General features: G+C 36.3%; 1 protein-coding gene across 10 annotated transcripts in view; it reads right to left on the bottom strand.

Annotated features, from left to right (window-relative positions):
- The window catches only part of plekha1b (pleckstrin homology domain containing, family A (phosphoinositide binding specific) member 1b), an 87985-nt gene extending 64955 nt beyond the window's left edge, over positions 1-23030 (bottom strand). For all 10 annotated transcript variants that reach the window (XR_007894326.1, XR_007894327.1, XR_007894329.1 and 7 more), the window contains exons 1-2: positions 22878-23030; positions 784-944 (exon numbers count right to left, since the gene is read on the bottom strand). Coding sequence is in view for 5 of the 10 variants with exons in the window: in XM_051667812.1 (XP_051523772.1) it covers positions 784-924 (141 nt within the window). In the remaining 5 variants the exon portion in view is untranslated. The remainder of the gene's footprint in view (positions 1-783; positions 945-22877) is intronic.
- Between the last annotated feature and the right edge of the window lie 776 nt (positions 23031-23806).

Below are 23806 nucleotides of genomic sequence, written 5' to 3' on the forward strand. Positions count from 1 at the left end.
GTAAACGTACAAAAAAAACAAAACAATATGAGCAAAATTGTCAGAGAGCACAAAAAACTGTAATATAACCAAAGGAAAACATGATTTTGTTTGCAATTCTGATGACTTAATTTTTCTGTTGTTTTTTTTTTTTTTTTTAAGCATACTTTAAATGTGTTTATATATTTTTGATTCATGCTTGTTATTATTTTGATCTGCACTTTTTATGTATTTTTGCGCTTACTATTTTTTATCTGCGCTTTTTATTTTTTGATTCACGCTTACTATTTTGATTTACGCTTATTATTTTTGGATCCGTGACCACAATACTTTTGACAGGATTTTGATCCCATAAAAAGTCCCTTGTTATGCAGCAAATCTTGGTTGGATTTTGGTTGCACAATAAACTGCATCTGAGACTGCAACTCAACCTTAGTAGACCGTTTCGGCAAAATCAAATGTCGGTCAACCTCTAGTTCAAATAAGACAGGAGAAGCGATTACATTTCAGTCTGTTCCTCACACAAACCGATCATACAGAAGCTTCAGCACAAGTTGAATAATACTTTTATGGTGCTTTTTTTGTACTTTTAGGAAATTAACAGCCCTGGTCTCCATTAACTGTTATTGTATGGAAAATAGTAGTGTGAACATTCTGCTAAACATCTCCTTTTGTGTTCCTCATAAGTCATTCAAGTTTGAAAAGACATGAAGGTGAGTAAATCATGACAGAATTAACTGACTGTTCCTGTAGCTCTTGCCAAGTAACGGAGCACAGTCAGAAACACTTTAGATGGGTTAGTACCTGAGGGTTATCCATGTACCACACCAGGCTGCACTCCTGTGTGTCCAGGATGAAGTAGCGCCGCAAAAACTTGCCGCTGTTCTCCATTTCCTCGATGTCTAAAAAGCCACAGATCCGATTCTGACGATCTACGTATGGCATTTCTGAACATGTGCATTACCCTGAAAGAAAAGCAGAGAGATGGAGATTATGAGGGAGTGTGATGAGAATGGGGGCGGATGGTGATTAAGAGAAATTTGGTATCTTGGTGTGCAATGGTCTGGCAAAACGCTGGTAATTATATCTTGTGACGTCACCCTGTGGTCACGCTTCATGGAAGTGACATTTACTTCTTGTTACTTCAGTGCTGAGGAAAAACCGTCACACAACGCTGTATGAATACAAACGGGCTGAGAGGCAATGTATACCCACTGGTCTCACTGATTCAGTGACTTCACAGGCAGTGATCTGCATATGAAGGCACCTCTTAAGGACGCTGGTTTCGAACTGCCTTCCAAGGCACCATAGCGTCATGTCTTATGATCTAGAACAAATGAAGGTGAGACATAACCAAGCACATATTTAGTAACCAAGTTAAAAAACAGGGACATTTATAAACTAATTACTGCTTTAAACAGCTCCATCGGGTGCCATTTTTATTCTTTCAACCAACCAGCGAACAGCACATGCAGGATGTTAGGTTTTCAAAGTCAGTAAAGGCTGGATCTATGCTCCTTTCAAAAACTGACCAGATGAAAGCATCTCAGCAGACAGGATGTGACACAAATATTGGATATGGCGTGCCTTGATGCCTTCCTACCTTGGCATTCAGCCTCCGAAGACAGCATTTTTCAACTTTCGGACACAGCCAGAGACCATTTTTTCAATAGCAGCACTCAAACTCAGTATGAAAGCAAAATGGACACTAGTTACTTTGCTATATATGGGCTCTGGTTGTATTGTGCAAATTTAATCAGAACAAGTTAAAAAAGTTTGTAGCCTTTTGTATCTTTCTTCATAATGTAATCATTTGATAAAAGATTTTCAGCAGACATCATAAATTCTTCTTATTTTCTAACCCCTCTCCTTCAACCACTCAATATTCTGGTATGTAGTGCCACATTTCACAATCCAGTACATTCTTGTTGGATAAAATCAAGTTTTCTCATTGAATATCCGGTTTCTCTCAGAAATACTTTACCAAAGTAAAATGGGTTAAAAACAGCCTCACGTTGACTTTAAAGTAGTGATGTGCACAGTGACATAAAAAGAAGCGGGGCAGCAGGAGCAGAAAGAAAATGTGAAGCAGTACAAGAAACTCAGAAGCTGATCAGACCAGTATGTGTAATAGTGCGATAAACCTCTGAACACGAGCAGAGTGCATTTTATAAAAAGTAAACTTTTACCACTTGCTTTTATAAATAATAACATGTGAAATTATGAAAATGTGATAGCCTTTATGTAGACTTTAAATATTTTTACATATAGTATGTTCATTGTCCTAATGCCGCCACTATTGGTTTCTATGTTTCTACGCTCCAGGTGAGGGGATTTTTTTACTAATGCATATTTCTCATGTCATTTCTTTCCCAAAATAAAGGCATAGTTTGAAGTTACCTTATTTTGAAACCATTGTTGGTAACGTTTGTAAATAAAACAATTTATACATTTCATGCGCATTAATTTACTAATAATCGATTACTCGTTTTTTGTGGGTTGGAGTACTCGACTAGTAAATGACTCGAAAATGCCCATCCCTACTTTAAAGGAATAGTTTGCCCAAAAATTGAAATTCTGTCTTCATATACTGTAATGCCTAATGTCACTCAAAGCCTGTTTGACTTTCTTCCTTTGTTTGTAGACAAAACATGAATTTTGTGAATTTCTGAAGTCCTCATTGGTTCTTACCAATGTGTCTTTTGGTTCTTATTGTGTCTCTAGAGCAAATGTACAACATAAAATCATGGTGACATCACACTGTTTTACAATGAAATACCATATGGACATCCCATACATCTACATTACAGTGCTTTATGGCATAGTTAACTTGTAGTACCACTTAATGCTAAAGCCAGCCTAAAATGTCATGCCAGTCATGCAGAACATTGCTCTCTAATTGCACACATCATTGAACATGTGACTGCATAAGACTGAACCTAACAGGTATAAATTAAGCAATCTGATTGGCTGATGAATTGGACTATAGATTCCTATTGACTTGCTCTGGCTGTTAGAGGTGGAGCTCAGACTCACACATTGCTTGTAAACATCAAGAAACGAAATCTGATTGCATAAAAATTTCACCACTATACATTTGCACACTGATCAGGTCTGCCAGGTCTGACAAGACCACTGCAGACGTTCTGCACTTCCTGCAATCGCCTGTGAACAGGAAGTGAACGAGCACTCTTGCTGGAAATATTACAAACATCTTACTAAGAAACACTGCAGAGAATGTGAGCCCTGAGGCCATGAGAGTTCGCTCTTCTTCTGTTCCCATGTCACCACTCCATCCATCCACTGCTTGACCTCTGACCTCTGTGTGTGTGTGTGTGTGTGTGTGTGTGTGAATGAACAGGGACAGTGACTGTGGAATGAGCATGTTGGACCTGACAGATACCAAACAGGTCAAACAGCACATGATGGGAGACTTCAAATTCATATGGATTGTGAAAATTTTAATTGTGATGATTGTACTCTTTTGCAATAATTAAGCTGCAAAACGTTTATTACATTTATAGTCTTCCTTCAGTTTTTTGCCAAAAATGAAGACATGCTGGGTTTAATAAGTTACAGTTTAAATGGGGTTTAAAAAATTGTGACAGAATCTCTTGCACCGATGAATCGACTGTCAATTTTTATTGGCCAATTATTGGCCAAATTAAAACCATCGGCATATTGGTCATAAGCATGCAAACACAGATCTGCAACACTGATGGTTTATTTATAATTTATTAGTAACACACTTTGTAAAAACTCTGTGAATTCACATGCACAATCCAGAATTAATAAACGCCACAATATGTAGAAGGGTTGGCACTCCTAAGAATATTTCATTTTTATTCTTTCTCTTTTTCCTGTTAATGTGGAAAAAATGCCACAAACGGACGTGACAGTTGTAAAAGCTACACTTATCTACAGTATAGGCTTCATGATGAGGGAAACCATTGCAAACGCTTTGAAACCAGAAGACTTTGACTTCTGACAAACGCGTATATTATCAATTAAAGCTGCATGATTGATTGAATTAAGATTGAAAGCGCAATATGGCCTAAAACCCATGTTTGAAAATATAATCTGCATTCAGTGCTTCAGTCAGCGCTTTGTGAGCAAGCGGCGCCCTCTTGCGGTCTGGATGGCATTATCCATTATCTATTATACCATTTGTGTGTGTGTGTGTGTGTGTAAAGAGGAAGAGAGAGTGAGAGGTGGGTTTACACAGCACAGGTGCAGCATGTACACACTGAACAGCTTCAAGCTCTTTGCATGAGCTCATATGAGAATGGAATGAGGACAGTTTTTTCACCTGCCAGTCAATAACACGTCCTTACATTTCCCCACCATAAACTGACACAATGAATGTTTTGTCACTGTAGGAGGATTTTAAGCAAAATGTTAAAATATTTCATAAAGTACACTGTAAAAAAAATCCTGTTGTTTTTACAAAAACAATTTTGCAGCTGTTTACCAGAATAATTATGTAAACAAATACAGTAAAAATGTAAACAACTTTACAGAACAACCTGTACATTTTACAGTTTAAAACGGTTGTAATTTACATGACCACAATGCACTTAAAAAACGTCATAAACTTGATATTAGCCTACTGAAACTGTAAAAATGTGCTTTTTACTTTATACGGTATTTGTTGTAACTACAGAAGAGCACATGATGACATGAAGTTCACCAATATTGGCCTTTCCAAGAGCAATGATCAACAAACATATAAAGACAGTGCTCAGTGTCACTCACACAAACACTAAACACCATCAGGGTAACACATGTGAAATTTAAATAATGTAATAAACATTAACTAAACTACATCAAATATCAAATAGCGCACCCCGATGTACGTAACTGACATTAAAAATAAGAAGAAACATAACTATTCCCATAAAATATAATGAACGTCACGCAGGGAATTGTGGGAACGCTGTAATTTTAACAATAATTTGCTGTAAAAAGTAAATGTATTCTCTTGTTAAACATGTAATTTTTTTTTACCATTAATTATACAGCAAAAACATACTTTTTCAATCTAAAAAATTTTATTTTTACAACATTTAAAGGTAAAAACTTCTGTATTGACTTTTAAAATATATTAAAAAATGTTACTGCATATTTTACAGTTAATACTCGTTAATCAATTAACGTTTTATTTCTGTAGCATTTTTACAGTGTTTTACTGTTAAAATTACAGACATTTTTTACAGTGTACTTATAGCAATAGTTGTACATTATACGACAACATTTGTGTTTTCATCACAAGACAGATGGTCTTATGTACCATTTGTGATTGAAGGATGTCCAAATGAACACAGGTCACCACTGTTATGTTAATAATCAGAAAAAGAGAAAGAAATGTTGTAGGGATGCACTGTTATGAAAATGTTTGGCCAGTACGATAATGACAAACAGCTACAACCTGATTCTGATATTTTTTTGTCATCAGATCACCGTTTCGCATAGGAATTATGCTTTACAAAAAAAAGAAAAAATTTAAAGACAACAATAAATAATTTCCATTGAACATGGATTGCATCTACTGAACACATGATAGGCCAAAAATGTAAAGAGAGCACCAATAAAAGTTAAATAAAAGATTAAAAAGATTTTTTTTTTTAAGATAAAAACTATGATATCATGACAATTGAGGTGTGAAAAAAAGGTTATTTTGCACTTGTGATAGAACATTACAAATTCATATTATGCATAGTAGACATGCTTCATTATTTTGGTTCACGTTTCTTTATATTACTTACATAAAAAAATATTAGAAGTTAGAACGCAATAAAATTTCATAATTAATTATAAATAAATGACATTTATATATGTATATATGTATATACATATAAATTCTACCCCCTGACCAGTAGGTGGCATTATGCATGAAGAATGTGAATTGCCAAAAACAAAAGAAGTGGAGATTTATAGTAAAAATGGACAAATGTATTGATCCGTTTCTCACTCACACCTATCATATCAGTTCTGAAGACATGGATTTAACCACTGGAGTCTTATGGATTACTTTTATGATGCATTTATGTGTTTTTATGAGCTTCAAAATTCTGGTCACCATTCACTTGCATTGTATGGTGATGAGAGATGAGATATTCTTCTAAATATCTTAATTTGGGTTCAGCTGAAGAAAGAAAGTCATACACATCTGGGATGTCATGAGGGTAAATAATGAGAGAATTTTCATCTGTGGGTGAACTACCCCTTTAAAACTAATGTACTTATACTGATACTATAGTCATGATTTTTGGACCCGAACTATGGTTTACATGGTATTGCACAGTAATTCAAAGAATGAAAACGTACTATATCATGGTAAAACCACAGCTTTATTTCTTTATTTTGAGAAGCCTTCAGTTTTAAAAGCACTTCAAGAGTTAGCTCACTTCCATATGATCCAGGCCAATACAGACATTTGTTTTCTGTTACAAAGTAAGACAAACTACGATTGTAACAAACTGAAAACTAGCATGAACATTCAGTGGACATTATTCCCACTTTCTTTTTAGGACAGTAAAATTCTGTAAACTGATGATAAGTGCGTGATTTAATGCTCATGTGAGGCATAATCAGTGTAGCGCTCGTCTCAGTTACATCTCTGAATGTGCAGTTTCCTAAAGGACTGATGTTAAATAACTAGAAGAAGCTTTCAGAGCGGTTTTGCCTTTCTAAAGATCAGAACTTGATTTCATAAGCAAGGAATTTGACAATCAAGTAAGGGATAATGTACAGTCAGCCAGTCATTATGGCAAAATAAACTCTAACAGGGTGATCAGAAGGAGCCCAACATAAAGTGAAGGTTGACTGTACATTGTGCCATTATTTCACCTATTTATAAAAAAATGAATGGGCACGATGAAATATACATTTAACATTTTGTGAGAAGAAAGAGAGTGTGGAGCCATATAAGACAATTCTACTGTTTAGTGCTCTTCATACAAAAATATGTGGCCGCAGAATGCCGGGTTTAGGCACTTAGGTATCCTAGAAAGCAGAAAATGAACATCTACGGCAAGCACTTCTGGACATCATTTTTCAAAATAAAAGCCCCTCACTGAATGAACTAATTTTGAAATAAATATGAAGAATAAAATTAATAGTGTAAAAATAAAGAAGATGAATTTAAATATCTGCTAATAGTAAAACTGTACATATTATACACAATCTATATGCAATTTGAAACAAAAGACAACAATGGCTGTGTCTCGTTTGGAAGGATGCGTCCTCCAGAGGTTGCATTTGTCGGAAGCATATGTCATCGAGGCTGTCTCGTTTCATTTTTTTTCATTTATTTTTTTTTTAATTGGGAATGCAAAAAAGGTTAACAAATGTATAAATGTAAGTGCATACAGTTGTGTTCAAAAGTTTGCATACCCTGGCAGAAATTGTGAAATTTTGGCATTGATTTTGAAAAAGATGGTGTGGTTGTTTCAAGGAGCACAATACTTGTTGACCCCTCTCCAAACACAGCGCTTATGGTTGTGACCATAAAGCTCTATTTTGGTCTCGTCACTCCAAATTACAGTGTGCCAGAAGCTGTGAGGCATGTCAAGGTGTTGTCGGGCATATTGTAACTGGGCTTTTCTGTGGCATTGGCACAGTAAAGGCTTCTTTCTGGCAACTCGACCATGCAGCTCATTTCTGTTCAAGTATCGTCGTATTGTGCTCCTTGAAACAACCACACCGTCTTTTTCCAGAGCAGCCTGTATTTCTCCTGAGGTTACCTGTGGGTTTTTCTTTGTATCCCGAACAATTCTTCTGGCAGTTGTGGCTGAAATCTTTCTTGGTCTACCTGACCTTGACTTGGTATCAAGAGATCCCCGAATTTTCCACCTCTTAATAAGTGATTGAACAGTACTGACTGGCATTTTCAAGGCTTTGGATATCTTTTTATATTCTTTTCCATCTTTATAAAGTTCCATTACCTTGTGACGCAGGTCTTTTGACAGTTCTATTCTGCTCCCCATGGCTCAGTATCTAGCCTGCTCAGTGCATCCACGTGAGAGCTAACAAACTCATTGACTATTTATACACAGACACTAATTGCAATTTAAAAAGCCACAGGTGTGGGAAATTAACCTTTAATTGCCATTTAAACCTGTGTGTGTCATCTTGTGTGTCTGTAACAAGGCCAAACATTCAAGGGTATGTAAACTTTTGATCAGGGCCATTTGGGTGGTTTCTGTTCTCATTATGATTTAAAAAGGAGCCAAACAACTATGTGATGATAAATGGCTTCATATGAAATAAAAGACAGTTTTTTTGCATGATCAGTCATATTTTCAAAATCAATGCCAAAATTTCACCATTTCTGAAAGGGTATGCAAACTTTTGAGCACAACTGTATACATAAAATGCATTGACAATGGATCAAAAATAAGAAAAAGACAGCCTCGATGACGTATGGGGCTGAAAAATGTGACATCCGGAGGACGCAGCCTTCCAAATGAGACACAGCCAATGTTTGTGAACTCTGGGATATAGGGTCCTTTTTTTTATTCCAATAAACTTCATGCTCCAATGATGTCATCACAGGATTATCTTATGGCATATTGCATTTTCCAACTATTTAGCATATTGTGCATCCCTATCCAGAAGTTGCAGGTCTAATGTTAGCTGATTATAGGCTATAAATAAATTATGTATCTTGTTACTAGGGCTGGGCGGTATATCGACTTTTAAAGATATATCGACATATTTTCAAATGAGATACAGGATGAGACAATGCTGTTTATCAGGGCTCCAGACTAAAAAAAAATGACTAAGGAGCCATTGGCTCCTAAACTGAAACATTAAGGAGACAAATGGCTGTTTTTAGTCACCAAATCGCAGAATTGCTCAATTTAGATTGCTGTTCAGAAACAAGATAGAAAGCAGAACTAAAGACGGGTGATAACCCATTAATCGGAGGATTAATAAACAGTATATAGTTGAGAAGATAAGTTAGTATTCCCTTTTGTCTCATAAATGTTCACACCCCTTTCATAATTTATACAAATATAAGAGATAAGAGATTTTTATTTAATACTGCTCTTCAAAATCTACATTACAGATAATTACATAAAATATAGTATGCATATAGTAGTGTGTTGTATCCTTGAGCATCAATGAATGTTTTCACCTTGCGTAATAGATCAGTCACAACATTAAAACCACCTGCCTAATATTGTGTAGGTCCCCCTCGTGCCACCAAAACAGCGCCAACCGGCATCTCAGAATAGCATTCAGAGATGATATTCTTCTCACCACAATTGTACAGAGTGGTTATCTGAGTTACTGTAGACTTTGTCAGTTTGAACCAGTCTGGCCATTCTCTGTTGACCTCTCTCATCAACAGATATTTCCATCCGCAGAACTGCCGCTCACTGGATGTTTTTTTGTTTTTAGCACCATTCTGAGTAAACTCTAGAGACTGTTGTGTGTGAAAATCCCAGGAGATCAGCAGTTACAGAAATACTCAAACCAGCCCATCTGGCACCAACAATCATCCATGCGATTATCTAATCAGCCAATCGTGTGACAGCAGTGTGTATATATATATATATATATATATATATATATATATATATATATATATATATACACACTGCTGTCACACGATTGGCTGATTAGATAATCGCATGGATGATAATGTAAATATATTTACATTTTGTACATTACAAACTCAACGCTAAGGATTTTTTGTACTGGCCTGGTCGGGCCAGTGCTTCAGATTTTCACTGGCCCCAACACAAAAATGATAAATATCTGTTTTTACCATCATGGCTTTAAACGTGTCCGAAGATAATTATTTTTTTACATATATTATATATTATGTTTTTAAGACAATGTCCTGCCAAACTGAAACACATTTATAATTTGCAAGATATGATTTATGCCTTATGTAATCCCATATAAATGCTTTACAGATATAAATTCATAAACACATCATATTAACCTCAGCCATACTGCCATTTACACATGAGCTTTTAAGTGAAGAGTTCTGTGGAGGAGATGATGTGTTTTCGGTCACCCGTTTAGTCATGCCGTCATGCAACTTTTGTCCATGTGTGGTGTATTCACACACAGGATTGAAGATTTAGTCACTGAGTTAAAGATGTGATTATAGTCTGCATGTAATAAACATATGAATCCCTGAGAGAACAGACTTGCTACTAAATCGGTTGTGACTGTGTAATATACAGTAGGTAGATATTAGGCCTAATCTATGAATTAAGAATGTGGATATAAACATAAAATCAGACAACCCAAACAAGACCAACACTGACTGATTTACAAAGCACAAAAACACCTGTACGGTCCAGAAATGAGAAATGTAACTGGTGTTTGAGGATGAAATTAAGTAGACTGTTTTAAATATTCATCTTCACCCTGCAGCTGAACAGCTCTGATAATAATAGCCATATTGATTTTGCTTCTTTTCATATCAAACGCCATTATCATGTCGAATTAATGTTTACGTTTTGAAACATCACCTAATTAAATGTATAATTACATTTTGGATACTGAGCAGCTCATGATTTCCAGACACGTGTATAATCAGGGTTTAACAAAGTTTATTATGTCTCATTATGCACTTCATCTCTAAAGGCAAATTAATGAGAGAAAATGTGTTTGTTTTTTTACAGTGGAATAAAACTAGCGCTCTGTCACTTTACGAGAGCGCATGCATGTTAAACCATCTATGCTGCCCGGAGAGAGATGATGATGAGACATATGCACGGAGAAACATGGATTTTCAGTCCTATAGAATGAAACTGTTGATTTCTTGTGTTCCAATGTGTGGATTAAAAAGGAAAATGTGGGGATTTCACGCACTGTGAACACGGAATGCGCGGGGATACTTAAAATGTTGCACAAGACGTTACATCCCACTACAAAATTCATTAAGTGGGGTTTGTTTTTCCCATCTATTTTCTTCACATTGGTAATAGCTGCTGCTAAGACACTTGGAAAAGAGCGAGGACAGTGCAAGGAGTGCGCTCGGTGTCTGCATGCTCTTGTGCGTGCACAGGACTGTGCCTTGGCGTGTCCAGTATATTATGCGCTCATGCATCTTTGCAAGATAAATATATTCGTGCTCGCTCCTCGGTTAGAAGACTTTGTTCGCTTTGTGTAATTTTTGTGCTCTCTCGCTTGTTGTTTGCTTGCACTAATGTTAGAAATGCAGCACTGGCCCGATCGGGCAAGTGACAGTTCTAGCAACTGGCCCGAATCTCTCTCATACAGGCCCCGGGCCATCGGGCAGTGCTTATTGCTTAGTCTTTTACTGTTACAGGATGGCCCAGAGTGCAAATTGAATGAAATCCCTGATGCAGTTTATTGTGCTACTTCAATCCCAATCAATAACTACCAGAAGAAAAAAGTGGTATACAATACGGGACTTAATTATAAAGAAGTCTGAAATACACATGGGACTCTTATTTTGAAATGTGTGCACTCCCAGTTGTGAGCTCACTAACGGCTGATTCACTGATAAAGTGAATCTGATTCAAACTGCTAACCTGAGCTCCTGAGTTCAAACCCTCAGTTCTTTTCGGGTGATTCATGAAAAAGATCCGGTTCAAAAGAATCATTTGTTCACGACTCTCTCACGCTGGGTTTGTTGTTGCGTGCGGTGCAGCGAGCTCATCAGAAACAGAACGGGTGAAAAGTGGCGCGAGACACACTGGTGTGCGCTCTAAAGATGTTTTCACAAGATGATATCTGATGAAACCACATATGAACGCACACAACCCGACTGTCCCCAATGGCGAAAAGATTTTAAATTATAATTGCAATAAATTATTTTTGGTCGCATTTGCGACCATTGTAGTTGCAGTCTGGAGCCCTGTTTATATTGATGTAGTTTGATGTTGTGTTACATAACCCGTTTCTTCTTTAAAGCCATGCCTGTGTTTGCTTCTCTCACACTCTCCGCGCAACCCCGCCCCCACTCTCCCTCCGCGCGCAACACCGCCCCCCACTCTCCCTCCGCGCGCAACACCGCCCCCCACTCTCCCTCCGCGCGCAACACGCGGAGAGTGTGAGAGAAGCAAACACAGGCATGGCTTTAAGGAAGAAACGGGTTATGTAACACAACATCAAACTACATCAATATAAACAGGGCTCCAGACTGCAACTACAATGGTCGCAAATGCGACCAAAAATAATTTATTGCAATTATAATTTATGTATATATATATATATACACACAGTGCTGTGGAAAAGTATCTGCCCCCATCCTGATTTCTTCTGTTTTTGTCTATATCTCATACTAAATATTTTCAAAAATTCTAACAAAATCTAACATAAAACAAAGGCAGTCTGAGTAAACACAAAATACAGTTTTTAAATGATAATGTTATTTATTGAAGCAAAAAAGTTATCCAATACCAACTGGGCCTGTGTGAAAACGTATTTGCCCTTAGTTACTAAATCCCCAAATCTATGAAACTGCATTCATTATTGGGTTCAGCTGCACTAGACACACCCAGACCTGATTACTGCCAGTCTTGTTCAATTAAATCAACACCTAAATAGAAATTTTTCAGCAGCATGAAGTTGGCTAAAAGGTCTCACCCAGTAGTACACTATGCCAAGGTCAAAAGAAATTCTAGAAATGATGAGGAAAATGGTGACTGAAATACATCAGTCTGGGAAGGGTTACAAAGCTATTTCAAAGTCTCTGGGATGGGGCGCTTAATCTGGGAAGATTTTTCCAAATGGAGAAAACTTTGCACAGTACTGAACCTTCCCAGAAGTGGCCGACCTTCCAAAATTCCTCCAAGAGCACAGCGATGACTCATCCAGGAAGTCACAACAAAGCCAAGGACAACATCCAAGAAACTGCAGGCCTCTCTCGTATCAATAAAGGTCACTGTTCATGACTCCACTATCAGAAAGACACTTGGCAAAAATGCCATCCATGGAAGAGTGACAAGGCGAAAACCACTGCTAACCCAGAAGAACATTAAGGCTCGTCTGAATTTTGCCAAAACACACCTTGATGATCCTCAAACCTTTTGGGGGAATGTTCTGTGGACTAATGAGTCGAAAGTGGAACTGTTTGGGAAATTAGGGTCCCGTTACATCTGGCGTAAATCAAACAGAATTCCACAAAAAGAACATCATACCTACTGTCAAGCATGGTGGTTGTAGTGTGATGGTGTGAGGATGCTTTACTGCTTCAGGGCCAGGGTGACTTGCATTAATTGAGGGAAACCTGAATTCTGCTCTCTACCAGAAAATCCTAAAGGAGAACGTCCGGTCATCAGTCCGTGAGTTAAAGCTCAAGCGCAACTGGATTATGCAGCAACACAATGATCCAAAGCATAGGAGTAAGTCCACCTCTGAATGACTCAACAGAAGCAAAATTAAAGTTTTGGAGTGGCCTAGTCAAAGTCCTGACTTGAACCCGATTGAGATGCTGTGGCAGGACCTTAAACGGGCAGTTCATGCTTGAAAACCCTCCAATGTGACTGAACTAAAGCAGTTCTGCAAAGAAGAGTGGGCCAAAATTCCACCACAGCGCTGTGAGAGACTGATCTCCAGTTTTCAGAAGCGTTTAGTTGCAGTTGTTGCTGCTAAAGGTGACACAACCAGCTCTTAAGTATAAGGGGGCAGTTATTTTTTCATATTAGTGATACAGGTGTTGGATAACTTTTTTTCCTTCAATTAAAAAAAAAAAATGAATATTTGAATACTGTATTTTGTGTTTACTCAGTTTGCCTTTGTTTTATGTTATATATCGTTTGAAGATCTTAAACAATTTAGTATGAAAAATACACAAAAACAGAAGAAATCAGGAAGGGGGCAAATACTTTCCCAAAGCACTGTATATATATATTAGTCCGTATTGAGAAAACACATAACCAAGTTTTAAAAATGGTCTGGTACAAATGAGATATTGAAAAGAGTTTTGGTGAGCCTTTTTTAGTGGCAAACACACATGTAGCAGTAATGACATGGACAGATACAGGTCTGATAGTGTGAACATGTACAAAGAGTGTCATTCTGTCTTCCCATCAAAAGTTGTGAAGTTTCACAAACATTATGACAGGAAGTCACCCCTCACTCAGCCAAACCACTTATAAAGGTGATGCACTTTTCCTGCGTCAGTTTTGCAGATCTGAAGCTCCGCAGGTGACTGACTGCAGACAGGTCACATACATTAGAAAAAAACCTGACAAATGCAAGAACAAAAAACATAGTTGCTAAATCCACATTAAAGGGCCCCATCTCTGTCTCTCTTTCTGCCACAGCAACAGACATCTGTACTCATCAAGAGCTCTGATGACCCTCAAAATAAGTATGTACCGTATATATTAATCACACACCTAATTAAACAGTCCCATAATCAGCACTAACTCATAATGCTGCAACGAGACCAGCACTCACATCATGCCATTTGTCTTCCTCTCTACAGATCTGTGACTTGAACACAGAAACAGACAATGTTAAGAACGGGTTATGTGAGGTAAAGTGACACTTCCCTCTGTCTTCAATAGATATGGATTATTGTTGCAAGTTCTCCAAATGCACAAATAAACTCAAGACTTACCAGAAACGTCACAAATAAAAGGTCTTTAATAGGTCAGTTGTTTTTCCTACACAGCAATGAGATAAAATGGAGACATCTGCTGAAGTGAGAGAAAGACAACAGTAATCTCACGTGTGTCTCCTCCATGTTTCAGAAGAGATCTCAGTGACTGCGTTTAGACACGGAGCCTTTATTCCATAAAAGGTGTTGATATTCTTCACAGCTATTGGTATTTTCTTGGATCAGCATTACAACAGCATGATGATCTGCAAACTGTGGATCATGAGACTCCTATAGGGTCATTTGGTGTCAAGTGAGTTCCCCACTTGAAATTAGGGATGCACCAATCTGATACCGATACTGAAGCTTTTAGACAGATTGGGTATCGGTCCGATGAGCCCGATCCAAATCCGATATTGTGTGTTAGTCATGTTCGTTACTGTCAAGCTCCAAGCAGCATTATCCAGTATACAAGTTAACAATAACGTTTTTCTTAATGGTTTGTACATTTATATTGAAATAATGTGTAGTTAAAGGTTTGTGTTTCTTTACATATAAATAGCATCACTCAGTGAGGTATAGATATTCTAAACTGATTATGAAAAAAACAACACTGGTATCGGATCGGTATCGGCCGATACTGAGATTTCAGATATCGGAATCAGTTGGAAGAGAAAAAGTGTTATCGATGCATTCCTACTTGAAATCTTGTTTTAATTAAGTTTTTTTTAAAGTGAAAGATGAACAAAAATAATGATGAAAGACAAAATATGATGCCTATGACATAAAATATTTCACCTATAAAATGATCACACAGATTTGAGGCTCTCAATGTGGCACCATCCGATATTAGTTATAGCTATTGCACTAATTGAAGAGCTTATTCTTTTTTTTTTTTACTCATGAAAATCAAGATTTTAACATTACTGTTGTTACATGAATAAAAATAAATAAAACTAGCTTCATACCATGTCAAGTCATTTTTATTTGTATAGCACCTTTCACAACACACATCGTTTCAAAGCAGCTTTACATGTGACCCACATTTGGCTTTTGACCATTGAAAGTTTGTGAAATGTAACATTTTTGGATGTAGCCACAGAGTCCCATATCTCTGGGATTTCACCATAAATGGAGCCTTAAAAATGAAGATGCAAAAAGGAAAGTTTGTTCTGAAGCAGAATCTAAAAGGATATTAAGCTATCTTCAATACTTCTGGAGCTGCAGGCGCTCCAACTTTAGAAAAACAAACAAAAAAAGTGTTTTCCCACTGATATACATGTAGAACTGGATTGCTCATGACGTCATATCAGTGAAGCCACTGCGCCACCATATTACTCTGCCCAAACATTGACTTTATAGGAAATCATCTCATTTCAGCGAGTAAACATGAATCATTCAGTCATTGATTTTATATCTGAAATCTGCATGTACATCCCTACAATGCAAACGTCTTACACCTGTAATTATTTATTTATATAAATATATTTTCCTGTTTCTTGAAAGCCCGAGCGAGTTATGTATATCTACAGTATATCAAACAGTATCCACCACTAACAAACTTCATCAGCGAACAGATCTGCTGAATGTAAACAAGTTCACTGAAACTGAGGTAAGAATTATTTATTGTGAACATCAAAGTGTTTGTTCAGAGTTACTTGTTTTATGTTTTTATCAAAAAGTGCCTTGTTCTCGCGATCACATGAATAAGAGAGCGTGCTCTCTCTCCCTCTATCACACACGCAGCGGGCGCTGAGATTGAGGGAGACGAGCAAACAAAACCGTTTCAAATTAAACTGATACGGGTTCGACTGGTGGACAATGAATTAAACTGACTACAGAGAGCACTTCAATATGAAAACAAGAAAATCCCGGGCATTTAAGGCGATTTAGAAATCCAGGTCTGACTTTTTTTAAAGTCCCTTTCGGGGGTAAGGATGTATTGTCACCCTAAACAAGCAGATATTACAGCTTTTCCTACTTATATTACAACTTGTGGACAGTTTTCCCACTTCCTTTGGTGATTGTTGTGCTGCACTGATAGTCTGAACACCAGGGCAGGTGAATGCTCTGACATCACGATGACAGAGCATTAGTTAGTTTTACTCTGACGTCACACTGCAGGAAACCACATTTCTGGGTTCTTACAAACAGCAGATTTCAATGGTGGATATAGGTAGCGCTGCAGTTTAACCCTCTGGGGTTGACGGATGTGCCGGCACGTCCTGCTGGATTTTTTTCCTCATAACAGCGGAAACAACTTAAAATACTCCGTCATTTTTGGGCATACAGATAAGTGTAAGACATCATTAGAGACTATAAAGGGTCTACTTTTATTTGTGTACACTCACAATAACAACAAAACCTTGTGCTTTTGTAAAATAAAGAAAATAAACAGGGTGCGCTTTCAGCCGTCTCTGTCTCCGTGAGCATCTTTCTGAAACACGTCACAAAAATGAACTGAAACTCAGCGAATACTTATCAGACAAACATGAAACATATGTCTAAAGAAAGCTTAAAATGTCTACTTTAAAATAAAATAATTCAAATTTAAAACAAATATTCTCCTGCAATGTAATCTGTATGAAACCTAAGAGATGTACAGTTTCTCCTGGCTCAGCTAATTATCGCTAATGTGACCCCACCCACAAGCAGAGCGCGCTATTCATACCGTAATGTGCTGAGGCGATCAATGCAAATGGTAAACGCCCCCAACAATGCCGTTCAACAATCAGATTCATTCACTTTCCTGCATGTTTGGAAGATGGCATGCTACACAGGTGAGGAAGCTCTTCAGATGGTCCTGGATAGTGATGAAGAGTTCAAATTTTCCTCAGAAGAAGAGCGGGACTCTGACGATGAACGTTTGAAGAGCGACTTGATCCAGCCGAGGATACAATTTCGGATGAGTAAGTCTTTACTTACATTAGTTGACATACTATTTTATATAAACGTACATATTTTACTAGTTGGACTATTTTATTAGTTGGACTATTTCCAGACTTGCCAGCCAGGATTCAGAGTATTGAAATTTGAAATATGTCCTAATAGGCAAGTTTTAGTTACATTTAAATGTTGTATCAGCTAAAGCAGGTATTTAAATTGTATGCTGTATGATATCAATATTCTATGTAATATGATATAAAAATAACATGAATGTTTAGATTATATTTTAACTAGTGTTTATGCTGCCTCATTATCATCAACGAAGCTTGTGCTTGCAAATATCTGTTCGGGTGTAAATGTGTAAAATGTGCTGTAAATTGGCGTATATTTTACCGATATGCAAACTTTTTTTCAGAACATATAATGCACAAAACAATGCTTTAGAATTGGTGTCAGAGCGTAGTTTGTCCAGCAGAGCACGCTCCAACTCCATTGTTTACAGAGCTGACTCTGAACTGACGGTGGTTCTGCAGACAGGGCGGAGTTCAGCTGTGTAAATTTGAATGATCTCTTATCATTAAATTGCTAACTAGTTTGTGAAATACATACTGGAAAGTTAATAAAAAATTACCCCATCATTTTATATAACTAATATAACATTAACCCTGTCCCTGACAACCATGTCACTCATGTCTGTTTGCTGTTAGCCAGCTATAGTTTGTCAGTGCAGTCAGTAATGTAGCAGACTGAAAGGTAAACATCAGAGCATCTTTTTGCAGCTCAGCAGACAACGGTGCGGTGGTGGATTGTGTCTGAGTGTTGATTTCACGCTATGTTGTTACCTAATTGGTGAGACACAATGCTGGAAAGTAAAGTCCATCTTTTGCTCTCCGTGACAACGAGTGTATAGCTAACTAGCTAATCACGTAGCTGCTTTCATTGTTGTCAGCTGAGTGGAAGCTAATGAGTAAACATGTATTCACCAAACTGTTTAGTTCAAGATTCACAGTTTGGTACCCCCTTCAACCGAACAATTTCAGTCATTGCATTTATAAAATGTAATATTTAAAAGTCTGGTTTTCCAGACATTAAAATAGGATACAAAAGTAGATTTAATAAATAGTATATTTGCCCTGTGTAAATAATAATATACAGGAACTGAATCTAAAATAAATGAGGGATGATAAATAAATACTAATACAACAGGCTGGAAAAATAGACATTTATTCATTTTAATATCTTATATATTGAATGTGCTGAAACTTGACACTGGGCGACACACCCTAAAAACTGCACCGTTAGAAAGGTTTCATGCTGAAGAGCCGCTTAAAAGTACGTTTTTTTTTCCTCTCTCGTAAATGTAAATTAGTGTAAATGCCAACACCATCATATATGTCGAAAGGACTGAAGCCTGTCAACCAAAACATGAGCTCATTGATGTCATTAAATGAGTCTGCTTTTTATTCCATCAATTACTTCTGGTCGGAGGCTGCCGTATATATTTAGTATATACGTAGGGTTACTTCCTACATAAATGTAATGGTGCAACGCTCAAATATTTAGTAGAGCATAAATTGTGACTTAGTGCCCATTTACACCACAACTAGGCTAAGTTGTAACGTACGTATAGCTGGTGCAACCAGCCCCTGATGTTTATTTAGCTATTTATTTTATTTTTATTTATTATTTATTTTAATGGACAGCATTTGACTGATACTAAACAGTACTGATGTTTATTTGGATATTTATTTTATTTGTATTTATTCTTTATTTTAATGGTCAGCATTTGACTGATACTAAACATACAGTACTGATGTTTATTTAGCTATTTATTTTATTTGTATTTATTCTTTATTTTAAATGGACAGCATTTGACTGATACTAAACAGTACTGATGTTTATTTGGCTATTTATTTTATTTTTATTTATTATTTATTTTAATGGTCAGCATTTGACTGATACTAAACAGTACTGATGTTTATTTGGATATTTATTTTATTTTTATTTATTCTTTATTTTAATGGTCAGCATTTGACTGATACTAAACATACAGTACTGATGTTTATTTAGCTATTTATTTTATTTGTATTTATTCTTTATTTTAATGGACAGCATTTGACTGATACTAAACAGTACTGATGTTTATTTAGCTATTTATTTTATTTGTGTTTATTCTTTATTTAAATGGTCAGCATTTGACTGATACTAAACAGTACTGATGTTTATTTAGCTATTTATTTTATTTGTATTTATTCTTTATTTTAATGGTCAGCATTTGACTGATACTAAACAGTACTGATGTTTATTTAGCTATTTATTTTATTTTTATTTATTCTTTATTTTAATGGTCAGCATTTGACTGATACTAAACATACAGTACTGATGTTTTTTAAGCTATTTGTTGTATTTGTATTTATTCTTTATTTCCTCAGTGTTCATTTCTAGAATTTGTTGACAATGTATAATAATAATGTCAAATATTCTTTGATAAAATATTTAAGAAAGCCTTCTGAGTATCTTTGCATAGTCGTATCGGTGCAAAATCGGTGAACAATCCACATAGAAAAGGTCTGTTTTCATTCCAGCTCAAAAATTAACTATATTGGCCACCATATCAGTAATCTGTGAATTTTCCCTCTCTAAAATCGGTATCAGTCTAAAAACAAATCCCATATTGGTCGGTCTCTAGTCACACTGTCAGAATATTTCAAATTAGCCATATAAAAATTAGGTGTTAATTTTTTTACACAGATATTACTGTTAATATCATAATTTTCATCTGCATCCCAACCTCAAAATTAATGCTGGACTGTCAAATGTACATTTTAAATGCAATAACATGATATATTTGCATGGGTGCTACCAAAGCAGGTGCTGGTGCCACATTTTCAAAGGGCCCTTTGAGAGCACAAATAAACCCTGATGTTGACCAGGCTGAAATTGAGTTTGACACCACTGTTTTAATCTATTCTTTGAACAACATACATTAATACGGGTCTGGCGTTGCAGGCTTGTGGACGCGTGCAGAACAGCACCGCTGCTGAAAAAAATCCTAGGGGAAACACTGTACTTTTGTTTGGACATGCACTGATATAAATAAACAGTGGATATTCTGAATACGATTTTTACATGACACAGAATTCCGATTAATACAAGCATATACCAGCTTTATTATTCAGACTCGTAAACTTGTTTTCCAGAAGTAACCGGAAACGTGGCTCAAACTGTGTCTACAATCAAGTTATATCTCTCAATATGAACTCAAACATTTCTCATCAAATTCTTCAAGACCACATTATCTGAGCTATCCACATAAAAAATATAGCTCTATACTCTTAATGTACGTCATCTACGGTCTCATTTGACAAACTAACATAAGGAAATAAAAACTGGATTGACTACATTTATGGAAACTGAAGTGTACTGGTACAGTGTGATACGAGTTGTAAAAATCTGAACTGCAGTGGAGTCATTTCACCATAGTATCACCATGCTTTTTTTGGACCTTTGTTCTTTTAAGCACATTGTAGAAGCATGTAAATGAACATGGTAATCATACAATACCATCAAAATACTGTAATATTACCATCTGATACCATCACTGAGCAATGATATCACTACTTTTGTATTTTTGCTTTAAGTGAAATACTGCAGATATCACAACACTAGAATCATTATGACTTCACATAATACACCATAAAAATTTAATTAAGTAGGCTTCAATACATATATTCAAACTTTCCGTGCTCTGATCGTTTAAGAGACACATGAGCACGCTGACATGCACAATCTTACACTGATCACACTTAATAAGCCAACAACATGTGTGGTCATGTAAATGCTTTAAACAGTGGTTTTTTTTTTTTTTTTATCAGAGTAAGGTCATAAACAACTTAATCAAAAAACTATCGGCACATCCCATTACCCTGATTTCCCATTATATATACCTGCTTATCTAATTTGCACAATGCCAGTTTATGCTTTGCCGTCAAAAGTGGAGAAAAATGTGATAATTTCAAATCTAATGTAAACGCAGGTTTCTTAAGTTAATGTTTTTTTTTTTTTTTTTAAATGCGCTGATTTCTGATTTGAAAGCGACGTGGAGAGGATAACTGTAAATAATAACAGTGAATCTGTGAATAACCACATACAGTTTGGTCTGTTCCTCACGCCAAGCTAACATATGATTTATGGCACAAGTCTATAGAGCAAACAAGATGTATGGATGACTTTTATTTTCATTTTTGGAGCTTGAAACCTCTAGTCCCCTTTCACTTTCATTGTATGGAAAAGAGCAGCTTGGATATTCTGCTAAAAATCTCCTTTAGTGTTCAATGGAAGAGAGAAAGTTCACATGCAAATTGACATTTTTGGGTGATCTATTCCTTTAAACACTTCCAGTTTGTTTGGGGAAACTTGGATATACATTTGATATACTTGAAATACTTGCTTGACAAGTCAGACACATCTTACTCTAGTAACTGAGTGTAATGTACAATGATCAAACAATGAGAAGCCATTTATTCTGCATCTTCCATAAGATACAGTTAAGTGTTGCCAAAACTATTATAGTCTGTGTTACAAGCCTACATTTTATACTTTTATCATATGAAAACAGATGGATTGCCAAATTTTCCTGAGGACATTTATCAGCCATTCTAAAGCATCTTGTTATGATGTACATTCACATTTTAACATGTTTCCAGCTGAATAAGAGTGTAACAGCAGGATAGGACCGTGACCTCTCAATGAACAACAGTAAAAACTGAAACAAGGAACAGCCTGAACGTGTTTAATCAAGCGTTTGGATCTCAGTGCGCATTCAACACATACATGACATAAACAAACACATGCATGACATAAACAAACACATGCATGACATAAACAAACACATGCATGACATAAACAAACGCATGCATGATATTATCAAACACATGCATGATATAAACAAACACATGCATGATATAAACAAACACATGCATGATATAAACAAACACATGCATGCAGGTAATCATTCAGTACCAAAGTATATCTCAACACACTGTGGTATTACTAATGGATACGTTCACTGTACCCTGGTAACACCACGGTCATTTTTTGTCTGGGAACCTTTTCAAGCATTCTGGGCATCATGTACGCTTTATAACGTTCCATTCATGCCAATGATGTGCAAATATGCAGCCTAAGTAGTGCACTAGGTTTTGAGCCACAGTCATGACACACAGACGTAACGCATCAATCCCACATCTCCAGACACGATTCATCTACCGTGTTCAAAGTGGTTTTAATATATTTCCAGGGATCGATGAGTAAATAATATTTAACCTGCTGTCTAAAAACCCAAGCGACAGGTTTTGCATAAAGTAAGCTAATGAAAAAATTCCATTAATGCGTAACTACGGATCAGAACACACATTTAACGCTTCATATTCAAAAATATGTCTCATTAGTATAAGCAGAGATAACTTACACTCTTTTAAGCAGCTGTGAATCTCTTGTACGGTAGTGTGCAACCGTCAGCCCATCTCCACAAACTTCCGACGGTCTGCCTATCCCGCAAATGACGGGTAAAGAGCGGAATCACCACTCCTACTTTGGGCAAGGCTAAGCTCATGAATAGTTATTAGGTCATGCTGACGTTATTAGTTAACCTTCCTAGAGCGTCCCACGGAGAGTGCGTGCTTATTAATATTAATGAGACGAGCCTTTGTCCCATTTGAATTCGATAATTCGTCAACCGACGGACGCCCACATTCAAACTCCTGCGTTTCAGCCAATCAGTTATAATATCAAGGAATCTAAATTAATATTTATGAGCCAATCCTTCTCCGTCCTAGGATTGGTAAACACGCGGAGAAAGGCGGGAGATCGTTTCTGTACCGGATATAGTTCAAACGATGACGGGAATTGTAGTATCTAAAATTCGCGACTTGCACATTTTAAAGATATTTCATTTAAGGTATATAAAGTATACACTACACAAGGTTAACTAAATGTTTTAACAACAAATTAACAAAATAACTTTTTAAAGGTGTACTCAGTAGCTTTTGTCTGTGTTATCTTGGACTTTTTTAATGAGGAAAAAACGACTGAGTGCACCTTTAAGTTTTACAACAGACAGACACTGATTAGGATATTTATTTATTTTTAATTCATAATTCATAGTTGCAAACTAAAAGGAAAATCGCCTCCTTATTTTAACGCTCTTATAATGCTATGTTCTTTGTAAATGATGTCAAGCATTAAAAAAGTACCAAAAACATGTAAAATCACCATGTGCTACTTATCATATTTTTAGAAATTTGTTGTGCTTTTTTTTTTTAGAACTTTGTGGCACAATTTATTCTAACTGAACAATCCCATTAATTATATATATATCGTCGCTGTCTGACATGTATC

The sequence above is a fragment of the Myxocyprinus asiaticus genome, chromosome 32, assembly GCF_019703515.2.
Source record: "Myxocyprinus asiaticus isolate MX2 ecotype Aquarium Trade chromosome 32, UBuf_Myxa_2, whole genome shotgun sequence".
Classification (NCBI taxonomy): Eukaryota; Metazoa; Chordata; class Actinopteri; order Cypriniformes; family Catostomidae; genus Myxocyprinus; species Myxocyprinus asiaticus.